Source organism: Polyergus mexicanus, unplaced genomic scaffold (assembly GCF_030449975.1).
Source record: "Polyergus mexicanus isolate NDT 795.1 unplaced genomic scaffold, iyPolMexi1.0 SCAF_17, whole genome shotgun sequence".
Taxonomy (NCBI): Eukaryota; Metazoa; Arthropoda; class Insecta; order Hymenoptera; family Formicidae; genus Polyergus; species Polyergus mexicanus.
Genome location: NW_027223337.1, coordinates 5,115,644 through 5,132,240, shown reverse-complemented (window position 1 = coordinate 5,132,240; position 16,597 = coordinate 5,115,644). Strand labels below are relative to the sequence as shown.

The window sequence follows — 16,597 nt, the reverse complement described above, 5'->3', positions numbered from 1 at the left end:
TAGCGTGAAATTTGAGATCTAAAGAGAAAAAAAAAACGAAGATTTAAAATGAACGTGATTGGTTCTTACTTTTAGAACCAACAAATCAACGTCGAGTATTGATAAAATGATGTTAGGTCTGTTCTTTACAGCTGAACTGGCTGCACCAGTTCAGAGCCCATCCTTCTCCTTCCAATGGGGATAGAAAAAGATAAACGCTGAACCAGTGCAGCCAGTTCATCTGCAAAGAACAGACCCGTTGAGTCCCCTGAATGCGTCCAGTTTCTCGGAAGGATGTACATGATGAAACATCTGGCGGGAAAATAAGATGGAAATTGTTAGTCGAAGGGGATAATTTTAAAAAAATTTTTTAAAAATTTAAAAAAAATTTAATTAATTTAAAATGAATTTAAAATGAATTAAAAAAAAATTATGGTAGCATGTGGCATTCTCGGCGAAAAGACGACATCGAATAATATATAGAAGTAAGAGAAGTCAGATTTCAGAAAAATCAATATCAAATAAAACATATGTTTACGATTTTATTTTAGGTCTTAAAAACACTTGGAATAAAAGCAGCAAGTATATAAGTATCCTTGTCGGAAATCAAACCGAATAATGGAAATCACGGAATCAGTATTGATTGTCGATATCTAATACTTTTGGCAGTTTTAATAACGAGTAGAGGAGAAATGCTTGGTATTACGAGACAAGGTATAGACAAGATGAAAGAATCAGTTTTAAACCTGGTAAAATTTTTTACTTTTCATTATTTTGCGATATATTTGTACGTCTTTTTTGATATAATAATTTTTAATATTTCAGCTTTTTTATCACCTCTTCTTTGATTCTATAATCTAAATAGAACTTCAAGGAAATTTGTGAAAACATCTATTGCAAAACAGTTGCCTGTTGCAGTTTGAGAAAACATCGGATCATTTATTTGATTCAGAGTATTATAGACAGAAAGATGTTATATGTGGCATATCAGAATCATTAATAATGGTTATTCCAATTCCAATAGGCACAGGAATGTTCAAGTTACTTCACAAATATCCTTTTGCATTATATTCATAATATATGCAAAGAATTAATTTTTCTTCCAATAGAGATATATAACACTTGTACATTTAATATATATATTATTTTCCTTAATGATTAAACATGGCAGACAAATATAAACTACACAAGAGGGAACTTCTATTTAATGATCTACAGTTTTACAAGCAATTTCGTTTTGAAAAACGATTTATGTGAACACGGCTGTGTCCAATATTACATGATGTTGTAATAATAAGATATACATAAAATATGTTTTATGAAAATGAAAACATTTACTGTAGCAAAAAAAAAATCTTTGTTTTATGATCAATCATTAATTTTTATGATTTACTGATATATAAGATAAACAAAATTATATTTTTGTGATGGGATTGTTTAATTCATGTATGTATATTTATTTCATTTGTGTTCAACTTATAAAAGTATCATAATTTTTTGAGTCATGTATTTTTCCATAGTGTAAATACAAATATATATGAGCAGATGTCAATAGAAATTTTGTTGCTAGGAGACAATGTATGTTTGATCTAAATCTGTCCAAATTTGCCTCATATTTGTACATATCTTCATAATCTCTTGTCATATTGAAATAAAATGTTTAATATGTAAATAAATATTTAATGAATAATTTGAATATTGAAGAAACGGAGTGAATCGAAATGGTAAACGAGAAAGAATTTTGGACAGAGATTCGAAAAGATATACCGAGGTATAAAAAAAGGAAGCCACGAGTCGTTCCTGCTTTCACTATACAAGCTTTGCAGGTGACATGCATATTCAAGTGATATAAGGATGAATGTAACATGCCATAATACATGATGTCAATTTTGATGCAGGAAAATACAGTCGTTGCAAAACCACCACGATGCGGATTGTACAAACCTCGTCCACCGAAACCGTCGACTTTCCGAAAATTCTACAAACGCGGTGTGTTTCCCATCTCCTTGGAAAATGACGGGTACGACCAGAAAATTAATTGGAAAGTAGATATAGAAGACTTGGACTTTCATCATTATCTGCCAATGTTCTTCGATGGATTAACAGAAACGGAACAACCATACAAATTTCTAGTAGAACAAGGAATATCAGATATGTTGGAACATGGTGGCCCAAAAATATTACCCGTTGTTCCTCAACTAATCATACCTATGAAAAGTAAGCCCTGTGAACTAATTTATGATGTAAAAGGCAGTTTTATTATTGAAAAAAAACCTTTTTAGATGCTTTGAATACAAGAATGCCTGAGATAATTTGCACCACAATGAAAGCACTTCAACGTTTAGTACGTTCGGCAGATTGCGTTGGTGAAGCTTTAGTTCCGTATTTTAGACAAATTTTACCTATTCCTAATTTACTCAAAGACAGAAATGGTGAGTATATATTTTTTATTGCATTTATAAATGAAAATTAAACTGAAATCTCTGTTGATTCTCCAGTGAATCTCGGAGAAGGTATCGATTATTCTCAACAAAGAGGAGAGAATGCAGCGGATATTATACAAGAAACGCTTGAAATATTGGAAAGATATGGTGGTGAAGATGCTTTCATAAATATTAAATATATGGTTCCTACCTATGAATCTTGTATAATGAATAAATAAACGTCAAACAGATTTATTTAATATTCATAAATAATAATTATTATAAAATTGAAATGCATATACAAAATTCAATTTGATAAGTCATATATAATATAGGAACATACAAAATATGTAATGAAAGGAAATATATCACATATTTTGCAGAAATATTTATCATATTATTAACCATTTACAGTTTGAAGTTAAACTAATAAGTAATTATATATAAATATATATCTTATATCTTTCCTGCATCTTCTTTCAATGTTACAGTACGATTGAAAACAAGCTGAAATAAAAGAAAAGTATGTTATTGCATTATGCATGTGTTAATATAATTCTGTGCACACATACACATTTACCTTTCTAGGTTTAGTATCAAGATCGACTGAGAAGAAGCCTATACGTTCGAATTGAAACTTATCGTACACTTTTGCCGTTTTAGATAAACTGTCATCCATATATGCTACAACTTCCTTTTTGCTGGTAGGATTAATGTCACTTAAAAATCCATTGGGTACCTCATTTGTATCCTCAGGATTCTTGTGTTTGAATCTGAGAAATTAAAAATATCTTAATCACATTAGAATTCTCGTAATGTTTTCAAAATTAATAATTCGAGAAATGTGATTACTCACAAACGCTCATACAGCCTAACAGATGCCAACACTGGATTGGACACCCAATGTATAAACGCTTTCGGTTTATTGTTTTCTGAAACAGGATCTTGTCTAACTGTTATGTTTATAATGTTGCCACTGGCATCTTTCTCGATATTTTCAAATGTCACTACCATGCCTGTGTGCTTCAAACCTACAGGTTGTTTTGGCGTCAAGCGTCTAAAACTTTTTTCTTCAATCTGCAATCACATAAAACATGTATTTAAATTATCATGTAAAAAATTTCCAGAAGAGACAAAAATATACATTGCATACTTCTTTAAAGTCTGAAGCTTCTATGTACAATATTTCATCAAATGTAATTTCATGGTGTCCCCTTTCTGATTCATTAGGGAAATTGGGTACAGTCAATTTTATGGTTTTCTCATGAGGAAAATTTCTTATGGTCAATTTAATAGGCTCTAAAACAACCATAAATCGTGGAGCTGTGAGATTCAGGACATCCCTAACAGCTGCTTCCAACACTGTTGGATCAATGGTCGCTTGTGCACCAGTTACACCCATTTGGGCACAGAAATTATTTATGGCTTCTGGCGGGAATCCACGTCTACGTAGTGCACTCAATGTAAATAATCTGTAAAAAGGACAGAATTATAATATGCATTAATATTACTAAAATGGAAATCTGTTACTATTCATTTTATACTGTACCTAGGATCATCCCAGTCTGATACTATTCCCTCTTGTATTAATTTAGCAATTTTTCTTTTAGAAATTACGGTATAATTGACATTTAATCGTCCGTATTCCCATTGTACAGGACAATAAAGGTCCAAAGCATTGCAAAGCCAATAATAAGATGATCTTCGTGATTGGAATTCTTTTGTGCAAAGAGAATGAGTGATATTTTCAATGCTATCGCACAAACAATGAGTGTAATCATAAGTGGGATAAATACACCATTGATCACCGGTTCGATGATGTGGCGAATATTTTATTCTATATGCAACAGGATCCTGCTTGCCTTCTTCTAAAGTCACTTTCATGCGCAAGGTTGCTTCTCCCTCTTCTAACAAACCATCTTTCATATCCTATTTTTAAAAAAGAGACAAGATAGATAAGTATACAAGAATAGAGGAAATATGTTCGAGACAAATATTTCATTATTACATGAAACAGTTGCAAGCTCTCTGCGATTGGTCTGTTACGCCAAGGACTCGGCGGAGAATTGAAACCCTTCATTTCCTCGCTGGATTGATGACAAACATAGGCTAATCCTTTTTTTATAAGCTCCACAGCCCATTTGTACAGCTGCTGGAAATAATCCGAAGAATGTGTGACTGCAGCCGGTTTGTAACCGAGCCATTCCACCATCTCTCGTATCCCAATGAAAAATTTCTCCTCTTCCTTTTCGGGATTTGTGTCATCATACCGCAAATAACACATGCCATCATATGCAGCAGCATATCTGTGAGATTCACTTCTTTATGTAATATATTACAATATATTTAGCAAGATCAAGTATAGTGTGTATATATACCCAAAGTTGATGTTGATAGCCTTTGCATGTCCGATATGTAAAATTCCATTAGGCTCTGGTGGGAATCTAGTTCTCACTTTACCACCAGTAGCTTTCAAATGTTCCTGCAATAGACGATGCGTGTTAGGTGTTACGATGTACCCCTCAGTTTTATAATTTTCCCCGGGTTTATGAAAGTTAATCTTGGTTTTCATGAGCTCACTTATGGTTTGTGCTTCTATCTTTTCGCCATTTGATGCTTCTTTCTGTTCTAAAGTTTTAACAATCTTTGAAATAGAGAATTTATATAATCTTGAAAACAAATGGTCAAAATATTTTTTAACATGTGATATAAGCAGTGTTGTATTATAGCTCACCTTCTTTTACAATTTCAGATTTTTTAGTTTTTGTTTGCTTGTCCTTTGGCTGTTTCATTTTAGGCACAGGTATGAGATCAGTATCAGTTTTTGGTCCCAATAGATAGAGAAGTTGGATATCAAATTCATTTTTTACTGCTTTACCATCTGCCCATCTTAAAATGTTGCGTACTTGTTGCATTAGTGGACCAGAATTAAAGCGATACCTATTTTGATATAAATGTAACAAAATTGTAATTATTTATGGCAATGCGCGCACATCACTGTTTTCTCATGTTTAAATTTCTATTTATATATATTACATACATGATATTGGAACTAAAAGTATATAAATAATATAAATTTTTTTTAATATTCTTTTCACCTCTTTTCTCTTATCTCATTTTCATGTGTCTTTATGATTTTTTCTACTTCTTCCTCTATCTGTTCGGGTGAAATTATCACTCCTACACCGCAAAACTCTTCAAATTCTGCTATGTTAACGGTATTATTCACATTAGCTAGCAGATAACTCAATGCGGCGTCGATTCTCTGTACAGTATCCAGTTTCTTTTCAACAATATAATTAGTAACAAATGGTATCTTATCTACAACCTGATTTTTAATCTTGGAAGCTAGATGATATAGTGAAACGCCAATATCTTGAGGAACAGGACCATGTTTGACTGCCTGTAAATGTTAAATGAATTTATAATATATATGTTTCCTCGTTAACATGTTCTACATGTTCTAGATCAATCTTTAATAATTTTCCATTTATGTTGCATCAGTTGCAAATGTTCTACATTGTCAAAGAACTAATTTGCTTTATTATGTGTATGTTTTATATTTATAAAAATTAAACAAATAAAAAGAATATACAAATCTACATCATTTTCAATCAAGATAATTTTTATGAAATAAAAAGAAAAAATTGTTTGACAAAAATTCAGCACGAGATATATACAATAAATATGATAGGAAACATGTCACAAAAGTAAAAATCAGATTCATAGTTAATGCTGAAAATATATGCAGATATAACAGGCATATATATATACAATAAAAAAAAAATCTTGAAGATCTTAAAGATGTCTTACATTTTTTTGAACATTTTTATAAAGCATTTATAGTTAATGTTAAAAATGTACATAGACACATGTGTCCAAAAAATATCTCAATGGTATCTTGAAAATATCTTGTTTGTTAAATATTGTATTTTAAAAATATTTTAATCCCTGGAATGCAATTGCACAGTTCAAGATGTGGGACAAAAAACAATGATGCAAAAACAACAGATTTCTAGTTTTTTTTTTTTTTTTACAAGAGTTTTATTTTCAAATTTAATTGTCACAGTATTATTCTCAAATTTAATTTCTAAAATACAATTTAGACATTTAAGAGTCGATTCGAAAATTTAAGATTCGGTTATTATAAGATCGAGCAGTAATCAGTCTACTAACCTCATTTATTGCCAGTTTAAGATTCTTCGTGACATTTACATTTTTTAAAGTTTCCTTCGCCTTTTGCTCACTCAGACCGATTGTTTGAAATAGTTTCACGTCATTCTCGTCTCCCGCCGGCATTTTATTTATTTAATAAATAAAGAATTCTTCAATGGACAGTTCGGTCTTTTCATAAAAGATTAAGAATGGCGGACGGCTATATGAATATATAAGAGAGTCAGATTTCTTATAAACACTTTAAATATATTTAGTCTTTGATTTGCATAAGCGTTCAATTATTGCGTCAGACAAATTATCACCGAGATAAAAAGATCAAAGACCATACTGGGAATGCAATTATCAATTGATAACTTATAGCCAAACAGTAGCGGGATTCTGTAAAGGCCGTATTATACTACGGGCTCGGTTGTGGTTGGGATTACGGTTGACAGTTGCGGATTGACCAATCAGCCGGCAAGCTACTAGCTACTTTGCTCCGATTGGTCAATCTGCAACTATCAATCGTAATCCCAATCGCAACCGAGCCCGCAACCCGTAGTGTAATACGGCCTTAAAGAAGAAAAAAAAGAAGAAGAAGAAGAAGAAGTTACCTGCTCTCACAGAGAGACAGAGACCATTGTAGATGCAGAGATTGATGAATGTTAATCCACGACAATAAAACCTCGAGGGCTAAAAAATAAAAAAAAAAAGCTCATCACTCGACAGATTGATCCCTTTTCTTCGAGAACGCAAAGGTACAAGAGATTACAGACCAGACTACTAACTATTCTCTTGCCTGCTTTCCCGCCAACGATTAACTCAATCCTCAATCTTCAATCATCTCTTCCAGTGATTTTATTTCTAAATTTACGGCGATCGATATGCTGGACATGAAAAGATGCCGGCAAGGTTGCTTCTATATTTATATGTATATTTTTATTATTACCACTTTTCATATGATATATATATATTTTCTAATACATTTTAGATGAGGTTATTGCAGAGAAATATTGAAAGTACATTCTAACAAGAACAGATCTACAGTGAGGATGAAATTCGATTTGTAAATAAAAACCACACAGGTCGATTTTCATTGTTTCTTTGATTAACGCAACGAATTAATTATCTTAATAAACGGTAAGTAACTTTGATTCATAAGAATATAGTAAATAATGATAATTTTAATTCCTATTCGAATTTTCTGATCGGTTTCTATGACTATTTTTATCTCTCTAGCTCTCTATGTAGAGATAATCTCTACATTGTGAATTTTTGTGAACAATGTATGAAAGCGATGACGAACAACCGCGATTGAGTCCGAGTACGCTTGCTGTGCTACAAGAATTTCTCAAGGAAAGATACGAGCAACAGATTTTGCTGGAACATGTATCTAAGGAAGATCAAATACCAAATATTCTGTTTGACGAGAATTGGGTGAGTTAATGTATGAATATATAATATATGACATTTTTGGATCCTCTGCAAAAATTGGATATGTAATAAATGTTACAGCAATTGAGCCAATTTTGGTATGATGACAAAACAATAGAGGCTTTTGTTAGAGGCGCATTAAATTCCACACCAGCAAATGGAAAAATTGCTTTAATTTCTTGTCCAACGCTTTACAGTAAATTGAAGAAAGAATGCGATAAAAGACAAAGTACGACAAGTATTTGCATCCTATGCATAATCCAAGTAATATTTGTTGAGAAGTCTTTTGTATAAATATATTAATTCTATTACAGTTACGCTGTTTGAATATGATAGTCGTTTCAAGACATTTGGTGTGGATTTCATACAGTATGATTACAAGTCTCCTCTAAACGTGCCCAAACATATGTCTAATCAGTTTGATTTGGTTATAGCAGATCCACCATTTCTATCGGTTGAATGTTTAACTAAAACAGCAGTAACAATAAAGTTTCTGATGAAGAAGAACATTGTGCTCTGTACAGGTATACATACAATTGTATTTCTTCAATTTTTTGTTGCATATTGTTTATATATTAATATTAGAGTGAATACAATTTTGTTTATAGGAGCTGTCATGACAGAGTTGGCAGAAAGATTATTGAATGTCAAAAAGTGTGATTTTATTCCAAGCCACAGGAACAACTTGGCGAATGAATTTTGCTGCTTCTCGAATTTCGATTTTGATAAAACTCTGGAATAAGTGTAAACAGTATTAAGAACAGCACCAAAGACAGATATATTTTCATAATATAAGTAAAATAATAAGATTATTTATATTTATCTAAAATCAATATAAATGGGTTTAAGTATCTAGATCTAGTCAACAAATTTTAATAAACTTATTATTTTGCACCGTTTATACATATGTGAAAACAAGCCATTTAAATTTATTATGATATCAACGTTACGCCGATTGATCCCTTCGGTGCGAGCATTATGATTGGTTGTGACTTGTGACAAGAGAGAGAAATTTGAGAGGTAAGGAGAATCGAAACATAGGATGGTATTGGTATACTTCTATGTACTCCCTTTATCTCAGGGAACGAATCGTTGACGACGTGTAGTGCACAAAATGTACCTTGGATAAATTTTAATTGATGTTGATACGTATGTGTGTTCATAAGTCAATTTATCTTCATATGTATTGTCTTAAAAAATGTCTGCATATATATATGCTCCAGCCACTTTGCAGTAATAAACGCCTGTCCGAGAAAAAGGAACAGAATAGTGTGTATAATTAATTCTTCTTAGACCGGGTCCATAATTTTTAAATGTATGCGATATCTACACACAATTCACAAAAGCATATAAAAATATTAGTTAAAGATAAGTTGATTTTAAGCTCTGAGGTCCTATATAACACCTATTTCAGTTTATGGCCGTATGGCGAGTATTCGCTGGAGCCAACCCCACACGAAGCAAGCAAGCACATCATGTGCAACACAAAATCACCATTTAAGAACAATTTAATGAAAAAATTATTATGACGAAGAGCTTAATAATGATAAATCCATTAACAAAAAATATTCACTCTAGGATTTCTCTCTTGATACATCAAGATTATATTATTCTACGAACGAATTTCCTTATCAGGGACAATGCAATTTTGTATCAGTACACGATATTGATACTGTAATCAAAATATTCTGCCATTCTGATCACTTAATTGATTTTAAATGATCTAAAAAAAATTTCATCCATGTGTGTTGGATTGTTTACAACCACCTATAACGGTATCATCATTATTAATTATATTAATTTAAAATACTCTATATAATTCTGTGAGAATAAAATTAATAAAAATTATATCTTCTAGGTGGAGGAATATTATTTGTATGATCCCAATTATCCAATAATTTACGAATGTAATGTTGTAGTGAATCCTACGTGCAAACTAATCGCAACCGGCGTAAGTGAGAAAAAAGTATATTTGTAATGTTATTTTCTAAAAAAAAAAATATTTTGAATATCTCTGAGACATTTTTAAAACATTTTAGATTACACATGGACAGCTGCGGGACCAACATGGCGATCATGGGAAGCATAGAGAGGGTAACGATGTCGCTTTTCTGATTATATATAGAACTCTAATGCAGTGTTGTTCTCGGGGACGCTTTTTTCGCGCATGCGCATTAAATGTGGCCTTTAGGTATGTGTCACGTTTATAAGAAAAAGGATGCTATGGAACCTCTATTGAGATAATGTTAAAAATAAAGGAATTAAATGATCTGCAATATAAAAAGCAATATTATGTTCCGAAAAAAATGCTGCTAATTTTATTTCCGCGCGTTTAACTTTATCACTATGCAGACCATTGTTATTATTATGATCGGGGCTTTGAAGATTTATTTGTTCTATATGTTTGGTCCTTTGCGAATGCCGTATTAAATTTGTTTTGCTACATCTGATGGTAGTATTGCATAAATTGCAAAAAGCTTTATTTTCAGTTGAATGGGGAGCCAACCATCCTTTAAAATTATCTTCATCTAGCCACGCATTAACAAAACGTCTTTCTTCTTTCTTAATGGTTCCTTTTTTGTTTTTATCCTCCATACTAATAAAAAAATAATATCTATTTATTATTATTTACCTAGCCTATGCTTAGCCTCCTCTGGAACCCGCCAAAACTTTTGCGCCTAATTGCCCTTGTGTGCACGCTACATACTAACTATATACGCCGTCGCTGGATTTCTCTACCACTGCGCTGCGCATGCGCGAAAAAAGCGTCCCCGAGAATAACACTGCTCTAATGTGCAATAATGTGCCACGGTATATTATGGCCTGGGCCGGATTCACACCTTGGCAGAAAAGCAGAAAGTAGAAAAGTAGAGGCCAATCAAAACTCGCGCTAAAAAAGCATAATGTATTGCTTATTTTCAGCACGAGTTCTGATTGGTTTCTGCTTTACTAGCACGAGTTCTGATTGGCTTCTGCCTTTCTGCTTTCTGCTTTTCTGCCAATGTGTGAATCCGGCCTGAGAACGATTCGTTTGCTTCCTCAAAACGATACGCTCTCTATGAACATAGAAAACCTAAAGAAAAGAAAATTCCTAGATCTCGAAATGGCAAAAAATCCCTAAGTAGAATCGCATTCGCGAAAAAGTAGACACGCGATGGAAAGCGTAAATATTTACATCTTTTGAGTGTTCGTTGTGGTGCATTTTTTTTTATTTGTAATCATGATAGACGGGAACATCTCGATGGAGGAGGACACGGAATTACGGGACCTGGTGGTCCAGACCCTGGAGAACAACGGCGTCCTTGCCAAGATACGGGTGCGTCCTGAGAAAACTATGTTGCGAAAAAAAGAAAAATATGCGAGTCTCTGTAGGTTAGGCATGTTTCTGGGACGAGTGGGCGAAAACGATCGCATTAATTCGTAATCTCCTTTTCTTTTTTTTTTGTCGCTTTATCGAATCTCTTTTACAATGTTTACAGGCGGAACTCAGAGCGAGCGTGTTCCTGGCACTCGAAGAACAGGATTCGGTTATGGTAGGTGCCGTCTGAGCGTGCCGCAATAAAGCGTAAAAAGAAAGCTTCCTGTTTACAATTCTTTGTGCTCGATTGGCCGCAGTAGGGTTCTCATGCGTGCAAAATATATGCAGAGGGTGTCTTGTTTATAAGTAATATACAGATACCGTTACCTCTATTGCATTTATACAAAGAAATTTATATTATTTTTTACAAATATTTTATAATTGTAATACAATCATTACAATTTCCTAAAAAGAGAACTGTGAGCTATATGCACAAATTTTTCAAACAAATATATTCTCTAACTTTTAGTGTGTGTGTGTGTGTGTACATATATATCAGATTTTTATAAATTAAATTTATTATTATTTTTGAAATTTGTGAAAGAAAAACAATATGTTGTATAATACACGATCCTTAACTATTTGACAGATTTGAATTGAATGTTTCAGAATCCTGAACCGCTTCTTAACAAAACTGTAAAGCAGTACCTGTCTAATTCAGAAGGAAAATTATTGTTTTCCTTGGTTAGGGAGTTCCTAGAATACTTCGGTCTTGATTATACAATATCTGTATATGATCCCGAGACATACTTAGGGAAGGAATATAACTATGTAGGGAGAAATAAATTGTGCGAAGAATTAGGTATCGACTCAACCGAGCCATTGCTGGGGGAAATTCTGAAAAATAGCATCAATGGTGCCTTCAATAGTTCACAGAAGGTATATTTTTAAATTAATTATCTTTAAAACCTTAATAATACTTTATCTGTAATAACTTGATTGTCTGTAATACTTTTTTGTTACTACTAAGTAAAAAAAAAGGAATGTTTCAGCATTATGTATTTATTATGGATTATTTCTTACAGAATAAGAGTAGCAAGAAACACAATGAGACAGATGAAACGTCAATGCATTTTGCAAATGCGACGTTTGAAGTGTCTGTTCCCAAAATAATACACAATGAATCCGTGTCGTCATCAAACGACAATGATTTCTCCGAAAAGTTGGAAAGTATTTCCGAGCAAAGTCCGAAAGTTCCAATAAACGTGACAATAACGGACAAGCAATGCAAAGATTCGCCGATCACCGCCGACGTTGTAACAGATATGACGGATTGTGATAAGCATCAATCTTCTCTCAGGGAGAACACAATGGACATTGATGGAATTGAAAGTAACAGGAATAATAATGTAAGTTTTAATAAAAGCATGGCAAGTCTACACGGCGCATGCACGATTACAAACGACACGGTACAGGAGACTGATATTGTTACATCAAATCGAATAAATCCATTCAACAAATCCGAATCCTTAATTAAGTTTGATGACTCTATAGTAATCGACACACAAACAAATCAAAAGGATATAACTAAGCAAAACAGTATAAATAGTTTGGAGCTAAGCATAGAAAATAATGTACAAAGTAAGAGACCGATTAATGCGAGAAATAACTTCGGCAAAACTATATATTTTGACGAGATTATCGTCGGTGGTGAGCACAAGATCGTTAGTACAATGAATGAAGCCAAGCCTTTTCTAGAAAGCTTGCCAACTATAAATCAAAAATCTAATTCTATATTCAGCGATTTGCCTCCTTTGAATGGTAAAAAGGCCAATATTAATGATCTGAAGGAATTAATGAATATTGGTCTTGGTAAGTGGTAAAAATATAATAATAGAAAACATATACATTTTTTTCATATAATACATAATACACTAATTTTATAAAAATATTAAAGGGATACAATTTTACAGCTGCAGATGTTATAGATAACTATGAAGAGGATTTTGTGTCATCTGCATCAGGTAGCGCAAATGAACAAAGTCCCTGTAAAGAGCCAGACAAGTCAGATAAGTTACGAATGAAGAAAGAGGAAAAAACTCAAAGTGCCCGTAGTGAAGATTTAAGTGAGGAAATCGAAGAAATGGACGAAATCTTAAGTAGTACTTCCTGTGTAAGTAAATTAAATTTAAATTGATGCGATCACAGAAGAGGAGAGGAGAGGGAATGGCACTGTTACAATTGCAATTGCATATATATTTTTTTTCCACATGAATTACGTAACTATATACACATAGAATCATTATATTTTAGCTTGAAGATACAAATACGGATAAGAATATATCAAACTTTACGACTGGTATTACCGCGGAATATACATAGAAGAAATGTTATTTTCAATCATCACTACACAGATCCTTTGTAAGAACAGTAAAAAGATGTTACTCTTGTATGTAACATCGGTGAGATCGATACTCTATTGTTAGGGATATCTACATCGTCTACTGTAAAAATTTGTAGAATTGAATTCAGTTTCTGACAAAGGCACTGCCAAGCTGTGGCTCAATACTTATAAGTTGCGCTGCAAAAAAGAACGTAGAAGGAAAATGTCTGAATGCATATTTCAACAGATGATATGATATTTTTGTACAGTTTGTAAAAATAAGCAATGTTCTGGACTGTCACAATTCACAATATATATATTCAAACAGGTATCATCAATCTTTTTCATAGGTAGTTCAAATATTACATAATTAAAAAGGAATGATATGATCAATTCTGTTGTTATTAAGCACTTATATATAAAATGTATTTTTTTATTATTTATTATGTTAAGAATCTTTTGCAGTATTTATTATATTACTAACAAAGAAGACGGAAAAGATATGTGTAAAATTATATTAAATTGTTGTTATACATATGCAATTATGAGAGAGACAATCGTAATATATTCGAAGCTTTTATTTTATATTTTTATAAAAAAAAATAATATTGACAATGTTGAATATATTCAAATAAATCTATTTCTTTCATTCAACTTCAGACAGGTTACCTTCTACGTTGTATAAAAAATATGCCTAGTATTATTATTCATACAAGCATATTACACAAGTGTTATGATAATTTAAATATTAGAGAAGAGTCAAACGCGAGAGTTAATGCTTCTTTAGTAACTTAGTTATATTTCTCTCCTTTTTTTTTTCTTTTTTTTAGAAGATCTATTAGCATTTTATTGTGTTTACTGAAATATCTTTGTCCTTAATTTTATGACTGAACATTGTCCATTACCTCATTTATATAAAGATATGATATTATAACAATATCAGGAAATCATCCGTCTAGAAATGGATTGCCTAAAAAATCCATCAAATTATTTTTTCGAACATAATGGTGCTAAGTGTTTGAAGCTAAAAACTTATTTATGAGAGTTAACATTATCTAAGAAAAAAGAAAAAAAGATTAGGTGCTTATATATTTTCTTGCATCTATGATTCGCAGGAAATTATAATTAGTGAAAGCTATAGACTAGAATATTAATTTTCGAAAGAGATTAGAACATTAATTTCAATTCCAATTGAAAAGAAAGAAAAACATATAATGCGGATATTTTTTGACTTCCTCATATAAGATGCAATAATGAAGTACAACTCAAGGTGGATCAATTAAATGCTTGACAAATCAAAATCTTTTTGTAAAAAATGTATAGCCACAGCCAGCTTTACAAAAGAATTTTCATTGATGGCTATTAATATTATTGATATTAGAAATTATGTCTGGTTCGAACAAAGAAATTCCGTCATTTAGGTAACATTTAATTCAGCAAAACCGAATAGTATTTGTCGCAACAATTTAGATGTTAATGACGAATTATCAAAGAAATACTATGCTCAAATACTTGCAGCATTTTTTACTACATACCTGTATAATACTGTATTTAATTATTACTGCTCTACACTATATATATTTATAAATTGTCATGTTCAACATAAATATTGCGAGATAAATGTTTATTTTGATAGCGATTACTCATACACTCCTACACAGTAACGGAATCACTTAGTTCGAACTGCCATTTATCCTGATAATATATATTAAAGAAAAAATAAACCAACAGGTATATTCCTGTGGCCAATCAGCGTGGTTACATTCTATTATCGATACACAATTTTACAAAGAACGGGATTCAGGACTGCATTTGAACATTCCTATACTCTGTATAATCTAGAAGATAGATACATTCCATTGTTACTAAGATAGTTGTTGCATTGTTACCATTAGCAAGCACGTTTACATATAAGTATTTCTCGTAGATTGTAAGAGTAATTTAAGGAGCATTTTATATATTCACTGCAAGAACAATTACAAAGATTTATTTGAATTCTCGAAGTAGTATGCAGAAAGTTCTTAAAATTAATGGAATTGATTACAGGGTATGCACGGACATCTCTATTTATGTGACTTTTAAAGACTTCGTTTAACTGTAGAACAACAGTATATTTAGACTATATGTTACTTATATATATTTTTTGTTCATTTTTACTTTTCTTTCTTTTTTTTCTTTTTCCATTGTCCATTCGTTTGTAACATAGATATCTAAAAATTGCTTAAATACTATGATTAAAATTTTTAAAGATGCTATTAACATGCAAACTATTTGCAATATTTTCCATAATGTGCTTTTGACTGTATTTATTTACACTTGGGGATCAGTAATATCTTCTTTTGATATACACTGTTGTTTGACGCAGCTTTTACGAGAAGAACATATCCGATACACAACTAATATATTAAATCAAGTAATAATTTTATTACGAGAAATGTATGTAGGTATATAACACATAGTGGTGTTTAAATGCACATTTAATGGAATGACAAGCTCGATATTTTCGGGGTAGATAAGTAGGTAACTGTAGTCATAGTTATTCATAATCCACAGTTTGAAATTTCATGCAAACAAAGTATTAATAATAATGATAATAACCTGCTTTATACAGTACTTCTCTATAACATCATGGTCACAGATAATTATTTTGTAACCACGTTGAAATATTGGTAGCTATACCGTGCCTTTTAGTATGTATGAAATAATTATAAAGAATGCAAAAATATATAAGAATACTTTGGAATATTGTGGGTTTTACAAAATACTTATGTTACTTATTTATGATTTTCAAATAATGATGTAATAATATGTATTCAACACACACATGTATATGTTATTTATTTTATAAAAATTTTTCTCTTTTGCAATTGTCTACTTTTTTTTTTTCATTAATTTATGCTCCTATAAAGACAGCTTGTTCCATTA

The 16,597-nt window shown here is 31.6% G+C and overlaps 4 protein-coding genes and 1 long non-coding RNA gene across 10 annotated transcripts; 3 read left to right on the top strand and 2 right to left on the bottom strand.

The window, feature by feature from the left end:
- Positions 1-248: 248 nt before the first annotated feature.
- LOC138940505 (parkin coregulated gene protein homolog) lies at positions 249-2,782 on the top strand. Of its 4 annotated transcripts, none has more exons than XM_070309481.1 (7): positions 249-464; positions 531-693; positions 805-1,425; positions 1,500-1,805; positions 1,878-2,196; positions 2,262-2,411; positions 2,478-2,782. In XM_070309481.1, the coding sequence occupies exons 4-7, from the start codon at positions 1,701-1,703 to the stop codon at positions 2,639-2,641; spliced, it is 738 nt and encodes a 245-aa protein (XP_070165582.1). In that variant the 5' UTR covers positions 249-464; positions 531-693; positions 805-1,425; positions 1,500-1,700; the 3' UTR covers positions 2,642-2,782. The 4 variants fall into 4 exon arrangements, with proteins under 4 accessions (XP_070165582.1, XP_070165581.1, XP_070165580.1 ...); XM_070309480.1 differs by having other exon boundaries at positions 531-728; positions 1,684-1,805; XM_070309479.1 differs by having other exon boundaries at positions 531-728; positions 1,550-1,805.
- Positions 2,721-6,938, bottom strand: Glnrs (Glutaminyl-tRNA synthetase). Its single transcript, XM_070309477.1, has 10 exons — positions 6,579-6,938; positions 5,501-5,805; positions 5,137-5,342; positions 4,781-5,030; positions 4,411-4,708; positions 3,952-4,331; positions 3,556-3,874; positions 3,259-3,479; positions 2,983-3,175; positions 2,721-2,909 (listed from the first exon to the last, which is right to left on the bottom strand). Exons 1-10 carry the CDS (start codon positions 6,699-6,701, stop codon positions 2,859-2,861), a joined length of 2,346 nt encoding a protein of 781 aa, XP_070165578.1. The 5' UTR covers positions 6,702-6,938; the 3' UTR covers positions 2,721-2,858.
- Positions 6,939-7,130: 192 nt separating this feature from the next.
- Positions 7,131-9,313, top strand: LOC138940507 (EEF1A lysine methyltransferase 1). 2 transcript variants are annotated; one of them, XM_070309483.1, is made up of 6 exons: positions 7,131-7,315; positions 7,549-7,697; positions 7,797-7,994; positions 8,073-8,220; positions 8,306-8,515; positions 8,600-9,313. In XM_070309483.1, exons 3-6 carry the CDS (start codon positions 7,842-7,844, stop codon positions 8,731-8,733), a joined length of 645 nt encoding a protein of 214 aa, XP_070165584.1. In that variant the 5' UTR covers positions 7,131-7,315; positions 7,549-7,697; positions 7,797-7,841; the 3' UTR covers positions 8,734-9,313. The 2 variants fall into 2 exon arrangements, with proteins under 2 accessions (XP_070165584.1, XP_070165583.1); XM_070309482.1 differs by having other exon boundaries at positions 7,131-7,469.
- LOC138940508 (uncharacterized) lies at positions 8,144-10,257 on the bottom strand. The gene is made up of 3 exons (XR_011448007.1): positions 9,112-10,257; positions 8,526-8,724; positions 8,144-8,458 (listed from the first exon to the last, which is right to left on the bottom strand). It is a non-coding gene; the product is annotated as an uncharacterized lncRNA (long non-coding RNA).
- Positions 10,258-11,147: 890 nt separating this feature from the next.
- On the top strand, positions 11,148-16,522 carry LOC138940679 (GRIP and coiled-coil domain-containing protein). Of its 2 annotated transcripts, none has more exons than XM_070309792.1 (6): positions 11,148-11,307; positions 11,471-11,524; positions 11,959-12,228; positions 12,375-13,161; positions 13,278-13,462; positions 13,603-16,522. In XM_070309792.1, the coding sequence occupies exons 1-6, from the start codon at positions 11,212-11,214 to the stop codon at positions 13,669-13,671; spliced, it is 1,461 nt and encodes a 486-aa protein (XP_070165893.1). In that variant the 5' UTR covers positions 11,148-11,211; the 3' UTR covers positions 13,672-16,522. The 2 variants fall into 2 exon arrangements, with proteins under 2 accessions (XP_070165893.1, XP_070165892.1); XM_070309791.1 differs by having other exon boundaries at positions 13,263-13,462.
- The last annotated feature ends 75 nt before the right edge of the window (positions 16,523-16,597 follow it).